Genomic DNA, 15,695 nt, shown 5'->3' with positions numbered 1-15,695 from the left:
TTAAAACCTCCAGGACTGGAGGGAGTAGCTCAGTGGAAGGCTATTTGCTTAGCAGGTACAAGACCCTGGGTTCTATCTCCAGCACTGCAAAATAAGCAAGCACAACATCAACAAAAACTCATATGTTTAATAGGTATTTTCAAATAGCTACTGTCTTGAAGAGCAACATTATAGGTTTTATGGGTAGTTAAGTATAAAAGATAAAGAACTAGTTCAGAGATATCAGGGATTAGTTTGAGAGCCATGTCATTCATGAATTGGCAGTATAGATGGGGAAGGAATTACAAAATTCAAGAATACCAAGGAATAGATAAGTTGGAGATGTTAAAGAAGTGATCTCAGGATGTTCTCAGGGTCCCAAGGAAGTAGTGATCAGGTTTAGAACAGATGAGAAGTCAAAAAAGGTTAAATGTTAATAGTGCCTCTGAGGAGCAAATGTAATTTATTTTTTCATTCAAATTTATGAATGTAGCTATTTTTGAAAACTGGATGTTGACCAAAGCATTTCTGAGTTTTGAATTTTTATTCCATGTCAAATATAGTCAAAAATTTGTAAATATCTGCTACCAAATTAGATATAATCCATGATTCTCTAAAATGTTGAATATTGTCATGTATTGAAACTTTTTTTAATAGATCAAACATACACAAGCATTGAACAGAAAGTGGGCTGAAGACAATGAAGTACAAAACTGTATGGCCTGTGGGAAAGGCTTTTCGGTCACAGTGAGACGGGTAAATGACTTTGTTCGTAGAGCTATCTTTCTGGATCTGAATTAATGTTTTAACCATCAAAAAGTTCTGCATTTCACAGATTTAAAAATTTTTCTATTTACTGGTTACAAATGCATAGACTAATTAAGCTTAATTACAATCCAGTTTCTAGTTAGCATATGTGTTTGAATTTTAGTTTGAAATTTAGTCATTTCTTTCCTACTGCATTCTTCTCTGGGACAGTCATTTTCTGAACTAGTTTGCTAGTATTAAACTCTTGTGTTTTAGTTAACACTTGGGTTCTGTTAAAAGAAGAAAAAGCAGAGAGCTTTAAAATCAATTTTAAGCAATGCTATCATATTTAAATTTCAATGGAAACTTTTGGTGAATAGGAACAGTTTTTTATTTACTTGAGTGCTTTAACACTTTTTAACAGTTTTTTATTTAATTGGGTGCTTTAACACTTGTAACATTCTCTTTTAGAATTCCAATATACAATAAAAGCCATCTTTTGTTTTTTTTCCTTTTATTATTCATATGTGCATACAAGGCTTGGTACATTTCTCCCCCCTGCCCCCACCCCCTCCTTACCACCCACTCCACCCCCTCCCTCTCCCCCCCACCCCCTCAATACCCAGCAGAAACTATTTTGCCCTTATTTCTAATTTTGTTGTAGAGAGAGTATAAGCAATAACAGGAAGGGACAAGGGTTTTTGCTGGTTGAGATAAGTATAGCTATACAGGGTATTGACTCACATTGATTTCCTGTGCGTGGGTGTTACCTTCTAGGTTAATTCTTTTTGAACTAACCTTTTCTCTAGTTCCTGGTCCCCTTTTCCTATTGGCCTCAGTTGCATTTAAGGTATCTGCTTTAGTTTCTCTGCATTAAGGGCAACAAATGCTAGCTAATTTTTTAGGTGTCTTACCTATCCTCACCCCTCCCTTGTGTGCTCTCGCTTTTATCATGTGCTCATAGTCTAATCCCATTGTTGTGTTTGCCCTTGATCTAATGTCCACATATGAGGGAGAACATACGATTTTTGGTCTTTTGGGCCAGGCTAACCTCACTCAGAATGATGTTCTCCAATTCCATCCATTTACCAGCGAATGATAACATTTCGTTCTTCTTCATGGCTGCATAAAATTCCATTGTGTATAGATACCACATTTTCTTAATCCATTCGTCAGTGGTGGGGCATCTTGTCTGTTTCCATAACTTGGCTATTGTGAATAGTGCCGCAATAAACATGGATGTGCAGGTGCCTCTGGAGTAACCTGTGTCACAGTCTTTTGGGTATATCCCCAAGAATGGTATTGCTGGATCAAATGGTAGATCGATGTCTAGCTTTTTAAGTAGCCTCCAAATTTATTTCCAGAGTGGTTGTACTAGTCTACATCCCCACCAACAGTGTAAGAGGGTTCCTTTTTCCCCGCATCCTCGCCAACGCCTGTTGTTGGTGGTGTAGCTGATGATGGCTATTCTAACGGGTGAGGTGGAATCTTAGTGTGGTTTTAATTTGCATTTCCTTTATTGCTAAAGATGGTGAGCATTTTTTCATGTGTTTTTTGGCCATTTGAATTTCTTCTTTTGAGAAAGTTCTGTTTAGTTCACTTGCCCATTTCTTTATTGGTTCATTAGTTTTGGGAGAATTTAGTTTTTTAAGTTCCCTATATATTCTGGTTATCAGTCCTTTGTCTGATGTATAGTTGGCAAATATTTTCTCCCACTCTGTGGGTGTTCTCTTCAGTTTAGAGACCATTTCTTTTGATGAACAGAAGCTTTTTAGCTTTATGAGGTCCCATTTATCTATGCTGTCTCTTAGTTGCTGTGCTGCTGGGGTTTCATTGAGAAAGTTCTTACCTATACCTACTAACTCCAGAGTATTTCCTACTCTTTCCTGTATCAACTTAAGAGTTTGGGGTCTGATATTAAGATCCTTGATCCATTTTGAGTTAATCTTGGTATAGGGTGATATACATGGATCTAGTTTCAGTTTTTTGCAGACTGCTAACCAGCTTTCCCAGCAGTTTTTGTTGAAGAGGCTGCTATTTCTCCATTGTGTATTTTTAGCTCCTTTGTCAAAGACAAGTTGGTTATAGTTGTGTGGCTTCATATCTGGGTCCTCTATTCTGTTCCACTGGTCTTCATGTCTGTTTTTGTGCCAGTACCATGCTGTTTTTATTGTTATTGCTTTGTAAAATAGTTTGAAGTCAGGTATTGTGATACCTCCTGCATTGTTCTTTTGACTGAGTATTGCCTTGGCTATTCGTGGCCTCTTGTGTTTCCATATAAATTTAACAGTAGATTTTTCAATCTCTTTAATGAATGTCATTGGAATTTTGATGGGAATTGCATTAAACATGTAGATTACTTTAGGGAGTATCGACATTTTTACTATGTTGATTCTACCAATCCATGAGCATGGGAGATCTCCCCACTTTCTATAGTCTTCCTCAATCTCTTTCTTCAGAAGTGTATAGTTTTCCTTGTAGAGGTCTTTCACATCTTTTGTTAGGTTTACACCTAGGTATTTGATTTTTTTTGAGGCTATTGTAAATGGAATTGTTTTCATACATTCTTTTTCAGTTTGCTCATTGTTAGTGTATAGAAATGCTAATGATTTTTCTATGTTGATTTTATATCCTGCTACCTTGCTATAGCTATTGATGATGTCTAGAAGCTTCTGAGTAGAGTTTTTTGGGTCTTTAAGGTATAGGATCATGTCGTCTGCAAATAGGGATATTTTGACAGTTTCTTTACCTATTTGTATTCCTAATAAAAGCCATCTTAAATGTTTAACATAGTGTTTTATAAACAGGACGTATTCAATTTAATATAAGAAAGGATGAAATTAACATAATTTAATATCATTAAGTAATAACTGGGAAGTTAGTATACTTTCACAATGTAGTTTGAGCTATTCATATAGCTTTATAATGCTCTTGGTATAGTTTTTATGCTTGAAGTTGTTTTATTTTTTTATCTTTTCAGCATCACTGTCGACAGTGTGGAAATATCTTCTGTGCTGAGTGTTCAGCCAAAAATGCCTTAACTCCTTCTTCCAAGAAGCCTGTTCGTGTCTGTGATGCATGCTTCAATGACTTGCAAGGATAACAGGTTATCACAACTTCAAAGTGATATTACACTAACATTAGATTTTTAATAAATGTGCTTAATAGAGGTCTTGGACTACTCTTTGATTTGGACTCTGGTTCTGGTTGCATACTAGACCAACTTAGAATTCGTATATTTTGGAATGTTACAAGTATCAAGTAAAACTCTTCTATTTTTGTGAGACTTGAGTTCATATTTCATTATTTTTTTCCATTTAATCCCTAGAACAATTTTCATGCCAAGTTCAGAATTAGCCAATGAAATGTAAATAAACTTTGGAAAGAAAATAGCAATGTATTTTTTTAAATATAATTTCAGTGTTCACAAATGATGAATACAATTCCACAGCTTACTTCTTTCTCCCAAATTATATGTACAGAAATGTATATGGTGTTGTTATCATGTGTTGCTGTTTTTGTTGCACAATAACACATTAATTATATTAAATATTATCTTTATAGAGTCATGCACAGTACTATAACACTCTTCTGACTATCGTTTTCTCTTATGTACAGGACTATAGCTCAGTTACATTGTTATGTTACAGATTTACTGCTTGGATATTCTACATGCAGTTTATGTTAAAATATTTATCAACTATGGATTCAAACATGGTTTTTGTTTTAATAGTATTAAATTCCTCTGTAGATTTTTTGAAAACCTCTGTAAAATCAGTTTACTTTACGGTCATCCTAAGGTTGTATTTCAAAGATTAGAGTTAATTCCTTTTCTGTTGTTCTTCTATCTCATTTTTAAACTCCCACGTATTGTCCCTCAGAAAGCCTCTAGAACTTCCTACTCTATCCCTCAGTTTCAGGATGAGTAGTAGAAATTTATAATGGTCCTATTCTCGTTTTCTTATTGCTGGGAAGTCTTCTGAGATTATGTTCCATATTATATGTTATTTTGTCTCTCCAGCATCTTTTAGAATCTGAATTTGCTTTTTTAAAATGGATCTACTTTCTTAAAATTTGTTTTAATCTTTCCAAGCATAGCTCAGCTTCACTATAATTGTTTTGTAATTTTGGATCTTAAAGCTATGGGAATGATACTGCTATAGTCTTATCTGTGAACACAAAAGGTAAAGTGGTATGAAAACATTAAACATTCTGCTTTATATTTTATTCTTAACTGATAGGGAAGAATTTTTTAAAGTTGTAAAACTGGCTTAAAATGTTACTGAATTGGTGTTCCATATGAACTGGGAAATCTTTTAACTTTGCAAAAGTAATGCTGTGTAATTACCTTTAAGTAACAGCTAGAGAACAGTAACACCCAGCACAAATACACTTAGAAACTCCATAGTTACAGCATAAACTGAAACAGAAAGCACCTTAAGGATAATTTGTATGCTGAATAATGGAATTAAGCTTTAATTTTTTATAGACTTATTAATTTTGAAAACTAGAAAACATCTGAAGACAGAAGTCAGTAATATTAGTTTATTAGAGAAGAAATATAAAGTTATACATTCACTCAGTGCAGTCATTTCATAACAAAAGCAGAGAAGGTTGACAGTTAATATTTCATTTGTAATAAATAATTTATTATATACACTTACTTTCAAATATCATGCTAAAATGAAGTTATGTTTGTGCCATAGCTATGATGTATTTTAAAAAGAAATTAATAGATATTATGTAAGTATTAAAAAATTTAATTCAAGCCTGTTGACAGTAGCTCTTAAAGACACTGACTAAGTTCCCAGATTTGGATAAACAGTATGTCCTTAATCATATATAATAAAGAAATGGAATTGCTCTTTATGAAATATTATAGCTGTCTAATATAAACTGAGCTATTTATGCATTTTATAGATGTGTTAATCCTTTCAAAACGTCCTAATTCTATACTTTTACACAAAAATAGCTTAATAAACACAGACATTGTGTTAATAAACACAAATACCTGTGTTGAAGAGACAGGTATTCACAGCACCACTGTTTTTGTTTTAAGATAATGAAAGTTTGTGAAAACTTTGCATTAGAATGTTTGCTCACTTCATCTCCTGATATGATGAATTTACAGAGCTTCTCCTGATCCTGACCTCTCTCCCCTCAATAGTCACAGCAAAATTGTGGGGACAATAAATAAAACCATGTGTGTTTAGGTGGTTTTCTTGTTTTCATCCAACTAAGTTCATTTCATAGGCCCCAAATAATTATGTACCATAGGCTAATATACTGATAATATAAATGAAACCAAACATTTTTGCTATTACCTCTCAGCAATTTAATGTATATTGGAAAAAAAAAGTGTTTTCTTCACTTTTAATTTAAAGAGTCCTTTTCTAAGTTCTTTTGGGTATGCATTTTAGGTGTTTGCTGGCACTTTTATTTTGTCAGTGAGTTGGAACTGGCACATGTGGAATCCCAGCTCATGGCTGCAATGTAAAACATATCAGCATGAAATGTCAGTGAATTGCAAACCCAGCACAGAAATGTGAGTTAAAATGAGGTCTTGTTGGGCTAGTGTACAGTAACTGTATCTACAGAATTGTTTTAATAGGAAGAAGGCAAAGCTGCTGATGTAGGATTTGTTCCTTTACAAGAAAGAGGAAAAGACACACAAAAACCTCAATGAAGTATACAAATAACATTTTTTTCAACTACCTCTTCAAGTGGAATTAGCAAGTTTAATAGTTTCCTTCCAGTAATGTTAAATAGTAATTGCCAAATTTATTTTCCCATCTTTCTGAAAAAGTCTTTATGATTATTTTATATAGTTTTGAGATCTCTAAAGCCACTTTTTTTAACCTTGCATTTGCTAAGAATGTTTAGCTTTTAAATGGAGAGCAAATTATGATTACATATATTTTGATATTCATGACCTGTTTGACTATCGCAGTTTTTTTAAAATGCACTTTGGCTATAAAAACCATGGATGATTTGATCCATAAGATTTAAACGTGCCATTGATTTAGTGTTGCTGGGCATAAGCTTGGTGAGTGCTATTCTGTGATTATAATGTGCCACACATTACTGTCTTAATTGCCCTTTGCCTCAATTTTAATGATCAATTTGTTTTGTTGCAGATGTGAATATTGTGCATAAACTTAGGAAATTGATGTAAAATTGTACAAAATAGAATTGGAAATAACTAAGTTCTTTCTGTGTGGAAGTAATGACCTTCCTGCAACACAATGTGGTTGTGTATATGACATTCTGTATGTCCTTGAACTGGATCATATTTTCATAGCTTCTGTATAGACTTTTGCATGGGTATTTCCTCATTCAGTTTTTGGGGTCATTATTTGTATTGTGTTTACTACTTGTGATCATGTAGTTGTGCCTTATTTTGTGAGAGAGTTTAGCTCAGTAAATACTGTAATTTCTAACCTCAGTGATTAGAAGGTTATCAATTATAAATATGACTGATAAATCTCGACAGCATTTAAATATGTAAAAAGAAAAATGGAAGGATCCTTACTGAATTGTTTTGTTTTTTAATATGTTAAAGATGATATTAAAACTTTTCTTTCTAGAAGATATTCTATGACTATAAATTATTTTGTCTATTTAAAAAGAATGAGAAAGCTATTAACTATTTTGTACTAAATTAGAGGATATTAGGGCTTTGTACTTTCACTTATATAGACAGTGGTTATATTTTAATGTGGTTAAACTTAAGATAGTAATTAAGTTTCTGATCTCAAGAGAATTTTTTTTTGAGACAGGGACTCACTATGTAACCCAAGCTGGCCTCAAACTCATGATTCTCCTGCCTCATTCACCACCACACCTGGCTCAAGAAAAATTATTAATGCCATTTTGCTTTGGACATTTCCTTTTCTCTCTATTCACTATTGTGGAGGGGGATAAACAAAACTAAAAAGTATAAAAATATAAAATTAAGTCCTCATTTTATTGTGTAAGTTTAATACCCAGATGACCATTTAAAGATACTTTTTTTCTTTTCTTTTTTTTGAGACAGGGTCTCACTGTATATCCCAGGCTGACTTTAAACTCTCTATCCTCCTGCCCTCTGCCAGTGCTCGGATTACAGGCATGTATCTCCACATCCAACTAAAGATACTATGGTTTTTTTTTGGTGGAGGGGGGTGATACTGTTACTGGGGTTCTTGCTAGGCAAGTACTCTACTACATGAGCCAGACCCCCAGCCTTTTTTGCTTTAGGTTGTATTTCAGATAGAGTCTTATGTTTTTGCCCCAGGGCCAGAGACAGAACGCCATCCTCCTACTTCCTCTCCCTTTGTCCCAGTAGCTGAGATTAGAGGTGTACACTAACATTCCCAGCTTGGGTTTTTAAAAATAAGGTCTCAGTAACATTTTTTGGATGTGGGGGGGTGGGTGGGTGCTAGCCTGGCTTGGAATGACAATCCTCCTGTTGCCTAATGAGTAGCTGGGATTATAGGTGTACACCATCATAACTGGCCTAAATATATTTTTTGAAGACCCAGTATGTCATTAGTTTTTGCTATTTATTTTCTGGGCACTAGGTTTCTAGAATTTTTCCCCTGCTTCATCTTGATATGCTTCCCTCTAAAGAGTATGATGTGTATATCCTCCATGTAATATCAGGTATTATTTTGTGATCTTTATAAAATTCAAGTTTATGTATGGCATATTCTTGAGCTATTTTACATCCTTTTTATTAATTTAGTCTTTCCCACTAATGAGATTGCATATGAATGTGTGGTTACTGGACTTATGGAACTAAAGGAGTCTTGAGACCATCCAGTCCTGGTCCGTTTTCCCCTCTGAGGTTGGTAGTTGAAAACCCCTACAAGATGATTTTTTTTTCTAAAAATAATCATTTTAGCTAGAAATGTCCTGATCTTATCTTACACATGTCTAAATTGTCTTCCTCTGGACATAATGGCTTTCAGTCCCATCCAGATACCATCTTTGGGAACTCACTTGAAGTCTATTCTCCTCTTTGCTTTTCCCCTATTTATTCTTACCAATAGTTATTGCTTTCTAGATTTTCCTTTATTGTCTCTTACTCCTAATGAATGTGGCTCACATGGTAGAGTACTTGCCTAGAAAACACAAAGCACTGACTTCAAACCCCAGAACCGCAAAAACTAAAACAAACAAGAAATTGTCCATCCTAATAGTGCTTGGCCCTGTTAGGGCCAAGGGCCTTTCTGCTATCCCTGTCTGTACTACCTTGTGTATGTGGTGACATTTGTGACCTCAAAGAATGACTTTCCCCAGATGTTACCCTCTGGATCTGATCCATCTTAATCAAAGAAACTGGTTAAGTCCTCAGTTGTCATGCAGCCATTTGCTAAATTTGTAATTTCCACTTAAGAGATTCCAAAAGGTACCGTGCCTGAAACTGAAGTTTGTGAACTTGCATTTGATAGAGTCTGACCCTGAGAACTGGCTACTCATATTCTGTTAATAGTATATAGTATATCCCACTGGGGCCTAGCTTGAGTATGTGTGAGGCCCTGGGCTTGATCCCTATTCCCACAAAAAACAATTTTTTAAAGTATACCATATTAAATGATGGCACTGTGGTAACACACACACACACACACACACACACACACACACACACACAGACGCAAACACACACACCCCACTCAAATCCAGAAAATGTTTTTGAGCAATGTCATCATTCTCCAAAAACTGAAGTTTAGAGAAAGAATTCTTACTATTTGTGTGAACATCTCTGATGCAAAAATACTAAGTGGTGGAATAGATACTTGTTTTTTTCTTTCTTAATATAATCTGGTCTTTGGGGTTTTCTACTTTCAAGTTAGAATATTACAAAAATACCTAAGATAAACAAACTGACTGTTGGAGAATAGTAAATTTAAAATTACTGTTAAATATAGACCTTATTTATTGCTTAGCATATTAAAAGAACAATCAAACACTATTTCAAAATTACCATTGTGTGTGCAAGTAGGATTATAAAGCAGTAAGGCTGATTTAAAAGTGATAGGAAAATTGGTTTCATTATTTTATAGATACAGAGTAAGATGCTACAATTCATATTGTACACAGCAGTGGATATTTTCTTTCTTGATACTCCATTTACAAATTATAGTAGCACCATTCTTCACTTGCATCTCTTAACAAATCTGACTGAAGCATTAGAAGATAGGGTGGATATCAATATTCATTGTCAAGAAATGTCTCAGAGTTCAAATTTGTTGTAGTCATTGTTCCCCTACACTAAAGACTTTCCTGGCTCAAATTCTCAAGTTCTGGAATGCCTTTAAAATGCACATTTCTAGCCAGGCACCAGTGGCTCACACCTGTAATCCAAGCTACTCAGGAGGCAGAAATTAGGAGGATCACAGTTTGAAGCCAGCAAGTAGTTCTGGTAAAAATCCTTTGCAAAAAAGGACTGGTGGAGTGGTTCAAGGGGTAGGCCCTGAGTTCAAACCCCAGTACCACAAAAAAAAAAGCACACTTCCTTCTAGCCCATCACTTGATAAGTGTTAGGAAAGTCTGAATGGAAGAATACCTTATGCCCCAGTATCTAAAAAAAGTGTATACTTATTTTAGGTCCCTAAATCTCAGACGATTCTTCAGGCAGTGTGAACAAAGACATTTTCTTGGTTTCCTGACTCTTGGTGAAGCCAGAGATTGCTGTGGTTATTTGTACCATCCATGCTTTCTGTTGAAAAAAGAAAAAAATATATATAAATACAAATTAGAATTTTAAACTGGTAATTTCTCACATATTTGGATTAATATTTTCCATTATCTTTATTGGCTTGTTCTTTAAATTGAAGACTAACAAAACTTTTGCATATGTTTCCCATTTTCTTAAACCTAATATAAATACCTCTAATCAAATAGGAAAATGCAAATGGATTAGATGAGCGTGGTGTGCAAGTTGGATAAAAAGTCATGAGCAATCAAGGAACCTTAGTAGTCAATGATGATTAATTAGAAAAATGAATACTGGGATTATAAATAAATGGAAAGTTGAATTTCTTGAACTCCCATTAAGAAACAGAAGTTCTTAACCAGTAATATAATTTGAAAAATGCTCTGAGGGAGGTAACCCGGGCAACTGATTTTTAAGAATAATGCAGCTGGGTGCCAGTGGCTCACACCTGTAATCCTAGCTACTTGGGAGGCTGACATTGGGAGAATCATTGTTCAAGATCAGCTGGGGCAGGGAGTTCAGAAGACCCCATCTCAATCAATAACTGGGAATGGTGGTGCGCACCTGTCACCCCAAGCTACATAGCTGAGATCAGGATTGCAGTTATAGGCCAGCCCTGGCAAAAAAGTTTGCCAGATCCCACCTCAACAGAAAAAAAGCTGGGTGTGGTGCATGTGCCCATCATCCTAGGAGGATCTGATACAGGCTGGTCTGGATAAAAAGTGAGACCCTATCTCTAAAATAACCAGAGCAAAAAGGATTGGAGGCATGACTCAAGTGGTAGAGTGCCTGCTCTTTAAGCAAGAAGCCGTGAGTTTAAGCCCAAGTACCACCCCCCCCCCCAAAATTTAAAAATAATAAAAGCTGGGTGTGGTTGTTCATGCCTGTACTCCCAGCACTCAGGAGGCTAAGGCAGTGGGATTGAAAGTTCAAGATCAGCTTGGGCTACATGGCAAGACCTAATCTCAAAAACCAAGCAAAAACAAAAAGAAAGTCATGTAACATTATTAATTAATAATTTAATAATTAATAATTAAATAATTGCACTTATTGTCTGTCCACATTGTTGCTGTGATGGAGGACTACCAGGGGAAAGACAAAAACTGCTAAGATAAAGAAACCAGGTTGGGCAGCTACTCTTTTTATTCTATAGCTGTAAAAGCAATGCCACATTTTCAAAGATTGAGCAGACTGTACATGGCGCATTCTTGCATCAGGCCTTCACTGAAGCTGGAACCACACTTTGGAAATTGATCAGAGCATCTTAAAAGTTAATTGTGCAATACAAAGCCATTCTTTCCCATTTGCTATAGTAACTCAGAGGCAGTTCTTGACTTTCTGCAGCAGGGAGAAGTGAGAGAGGCTGGGTCAACTCTGTAAGTTTGAGGAAATTGTTAACACTAAGGTTTCCAGCAAGATATGGACTGGATGTCTCCCTCCCCTCCTCCCAACTTCTCCCCTTCCCAAAGGTAAGGAGGGAAATACACAGAACTCTCCAATTCACCATTACTTAGAGACTTGAAGACTTTTCCTTATGGAAACTGAAGAATCAAAAACCTACAAAATTAAGATACATACTTTGCTGTTTTCCGTTTGGGCTTGTAATAAGAATGCTGCTATACACTGTCGATATCTGTTTTCATGTTGTATAAGAAAAGCATTTCTCAGCCCAAAGACTAGAAAAAGATATTGCAAAGACAAAAAGCCAAATCATTTAATATGAAATCCACACAATTTCTTACTTCAAGAACCTGGGATTTGTCTTTTATTTTGGTTTGTTTTTATTTTAATGAGGGTAGAATGTTCATGTAGATTAACAAGGAAACATTCTGATTCCAAGGATAAGATTCCCCTATGTTCAAACAACCCATTTAATGTGAATAGCCCATCTTCCTTAGCTGATGACTTCTGGGGGTTGATGAAATGCAACTATAGCTTATGGGAGGGAAAATGGGCTCCCCATAACACAAGGTAAGCATAACCCAGTGGATTCTGTGTTTGTGAAAGTATAGATAACAAAAACAAAGAAAACAGTATCCTTATTTCCTGTCTCCCATCACTCCTTTTTAAATGATTATTTTTGTATTTAAATGGAATTCACCAGTGTATGCACATATGAATAAATGAATAAAGAAAAAAAAAGGGAAGTCACATCAAAAGAAGTCTTAAGATGGGACAAAAATATAAAATCACTTGAATGTTTCACAGCAGGCCAAGAAGAGTCAAAAACACTGATTCAAATAAAATGCAATATCTACCAAATTTTCTGAAATATGAAACAAAGCAAAACAAAAAGAACTGCATAGTTTTTGTGTTTGCAAAAGAAACAGTCTGGTAATTTTCTAGCTGGTCTCAAAAAATGACAGGCGGTCCTGGGAGAGCAGATTCCTTTAAAAAACCAAGACCAAAAACAAAAACCAGAAGCTCTGAAAATGGAAGTCAGTCCCTTGAATTATAAATAAACACAGGGGATGAGATTCTACAGCTTATACCTTCTGTCTAGGCTTGTGTTTATAAACAAATCATAAAACCAAACCAGGTCAGTCTCCTGGTCATAGCAAAAACTTTAGGGAGGAGAAAAAGAGAAAAAGTGACTTTGATTCCTCGCACCACTGTCATTGTTACTGGTTGAAATTTGTGAATTTAACTCACACTTAAGTGAGGCAGGTTGGGTTTTATTTTGTAATCAAACTGAATGCAAGACTTTTCTTTTCCTAATTGTAAGAACCATCCGAGTATCACAGATTAAACTCACAACAGTCTAAACCTCACATTTCCTAAATTCTACTACAACAAAGTCAAAGTCAGTCATAAAATCCTGTCCAGTTTCTTTGGGATAAGATGACTTGAACCTATTAAAATAACTTTCTGGAAAAAAAAGATCTGGCTGTGTTTGTTTTACTCTTTGATTTTTCTCCTTATAAATTCCTAGTAGCAAAATAAGGCTTTAAAGATCATGTTGTTGAACTTGGCTGGGGTTTGGAACACATTTTCCTAAAAATCTGAAACTGCAGTTCTAGTTAGAATTCATTGTTTGAACTATAACATGAATGGAAGGGACTTCATAAGCAAAAAACATCTGGTATGGCCGGGCCTGTTAAGTACAATAAGAAGATAAAATAGGAGCAAAATAACTTTTTTTTTCTCTGACATTCTAATATAATAGAATTTATATTATACATTTTTATTATTATTTTAGAATTTTTAGGCATTTACCATGTAGCAGGCCCTATGCTGTTTTCCTCTGTTTTGTGTTACTAAAACCATACAGCAACTGTAAAAGATTGGTCAAGTAATTCCTACTTACAAATGAGGAGCCAGAAACCAGATGAATTTTTCCAAGGTCACACAGCTTGGATGTGACATGGCCATGGTTTGGAATTGTCCCTCCCATGCCCGATCTCTTGTCCCCATTTACTCTTCCCCCCTCCATAGCTAATCTGCCTTTGTGTGCTCTACCCAAGCTATCAAAATAATAGACCAGAGGAACAAGAATAACAATTTTTAAAAGAATAAGATTTGCCAGATGCAAATAAAGATGGAAGTATAGTTTTTTAGAAAAGTATTATTTTCAATGATTTTTGGAAAAGGAGCAGAGGAGAAAAATCAGGCATCTGTCAAAGAATCTGGGAGGCCAGATTTCCCTGAGACCTGGTTCTCACAGCTGGCAGGGCTGTTTCTCCTGCTGGGGGTAATGGTATCTTCCTCCACTCTGGATGCCAGAGTCTTAACAATCACCACTACAGTAAGGAATGACCCCCAGCACAGGAAACCCTCTGTGTTGTGCTGCCCTTATGGAAACACACATCACAAAGTGGTTTCTGCTTCCCACATACCAAATTCCTATCTTAACTATACCACCCTGCCATCCCTTGAGCAGGGAAATGGCTCACATTAGAGGTGAGTGCAATCACTAGGCAAAAACCCTCTGTTTAGGCTTGCTTCTAAAATGTCTGCTTCATGCAGACACTGGCCTCTGCTATTTGGATGTTGAATGTCGCCCAAAGGCCCATGTGTTAAACCTTTAGGAGGTTTAGCCAAGAAGTCTTTAGGCTATTGCAGGGGTTCCCTCAAAGGGAATTATGGAAGCTTGACCTTTTATTCTCTTTATTGTGTTTTTGCCTCCTGGCCATGAAGTAAGTGTTTTTGCTCTGCCACATACTCCTACCATGATGTGGTGCCAGACCACAGGCCTAACGTAGTGGGGCAAACCAATCACAGCAGTCCTCCAAAACTGTGAGCCAAAATATACCTTTTGTCTTCATACGTATCTTAGGAGTTTTTTTTTTTTTTTTTTTACAGTGATGGGAAACTGACTAATACATCCTATTTGATTTCTCCAGACAAATAACGGGAGCCCTTAAGGCCTGCCCATCTCACCTTTCAGCATATCTTACTGAAAGTAGAAAGACTAGAACAGGAGGCAAAAGCTATGTTTCTGGGTATGAGCTTCTGATAGTGTAGCCCCTCTTTTGTGAAGAGAGGTCTTCTTCATTCATGAGTTATTATATAGTAAGCATTTAAATATATCATTTGATCATACAGCATAACTATATAAGTGTTCTCCATTCATTTGCTCATTCATTCACTCACTGTTTAAAAAATGAGTCTACTATGTCTAGGTTGGTCCTGTGCTAGTGACTGAAGTGCTGGATTGGTGCCTGGGTTAGGGATTGAGGGAATGCTACTTCCTGCTCCTTCCATGGACTGGAAGGTTGGTGATCCTCCCAGGCCGGGCCTGAGCTGGTCTAGGATCCTCTACCTGTTTTCTCTTAGACACTGCTACTACCTGTCTAGCCCTAAGAAGATAAAAGAGACTTCAAGTCCCTCAGAGTTCCAGGGCTTTCCTGACAGGAGATTGATCTTTCATTATTCTGAGAGCCCAGCTCCCCAAGGGTGAGGGCTGTTTCTTGTTCACCCTTGTATATCCAGGGTCTGCTGAGTGCCTGGCTGTCAGGTGACATTCGGGAAATGCTTGCATAAAAGTTTAAAAATGACACATCTATTTCTAATATGCATGTGTGTGAATGCATCTATATGTGTGTGTGTGTGTATATATATATATATATATATATTTAATTTGGCATATTTCTTTGGCTAGAATGTTTATAATAAAATATCTTATACTTTCATAGCATGTCATGGGTTACCAGTGCTTTCACAATAGCAACAGTATTAATGAAAATAGATTGACAATACTGGTCATACTATCATTTATTGTCTTTATTATATGCATTATTTCATTTAATTCTCATGCAAACTCACCAAA

General features: G+C 35.8%; 2 protein-coding genes across 19 annotated transcripts in view; one reads left to right on the top strand and one right to left on the bottom strand.

The window, feature by feature from the left end:
* The window catches only part of Eea1 (early endosome antigen 1), a 153,333-nt gene extending 146,014 nt beyond the window's left edge, over positions 1-7,319 (top strand). For all 7 annotated transcript variants that reach the window (XM_074084111.1, XM_074084113.1, XM_074084109.1 and 4 more), the window contains 2 exons: positions 637-735; positions 3,707-7,319. In XM_074084111.1, the coding sequence (XP_073940212.1) occupies positions 637-735; positions 3,707-3,829 (222 nt within the window). In that variant the 3' untranslated portion in view covers positions 3,830-7,319. The remainder of the gene's footprint in view (positions 1-636; positions 736-3,706) is intronic.
* An 842-nt stretch (positions 7,320-8,161) lies between these two features.
* The window catches only part of Plekhg7 (pleckstrin homology and RhoGEF domain containing G7), a 56,047-nt gene continuing 48,513 nt past the window's right edge, over positions 8,162-15,695 (bottom strand). For 4 of the 12 annotated variants that reach the window (XM_074084105.1, XM_074084103.1, XM_074084100.1 and 1 more), the window contains 2 exons: positions 12,005-12,102; positions 8,162-10,429 (listed from right to left, as the gene is read on the bottom strand). In XM_074084105.1, coding sequence (XP_073940206.1) covers positions 10,322-10,429; positions 12,005-12,102 — 206 coding nt within the window. In that variant the 3' untranslated portion in view covers positions 8,162-10,321. The remainder of the gene's footprint in view (positions 10,430-12,004; positions 12,103-15,695) is intronic. The other 8 variants (XM_074084099.1, XM_074084098.1, XM_074084102.1 and 5 more) reach the window with 4 other exon arrangements.

This window comes from Castor canadensis, chromosome 8, assembly GCF_047511655.1.
Source record: "Castor canadensis chromosome 8, mCasCan1.hap1v2, whole genome shotgun sequence".
In the NCBI taxonomy this organism is placed as follows: Eukaryota; Metazoa; Chordata; class Mammalia; order Rodentia; family Castoridae; genus Castor; species Castor canadensis.
This window is presented reverse-complemented; position numbering and strand designations above follow the sequence as displayed.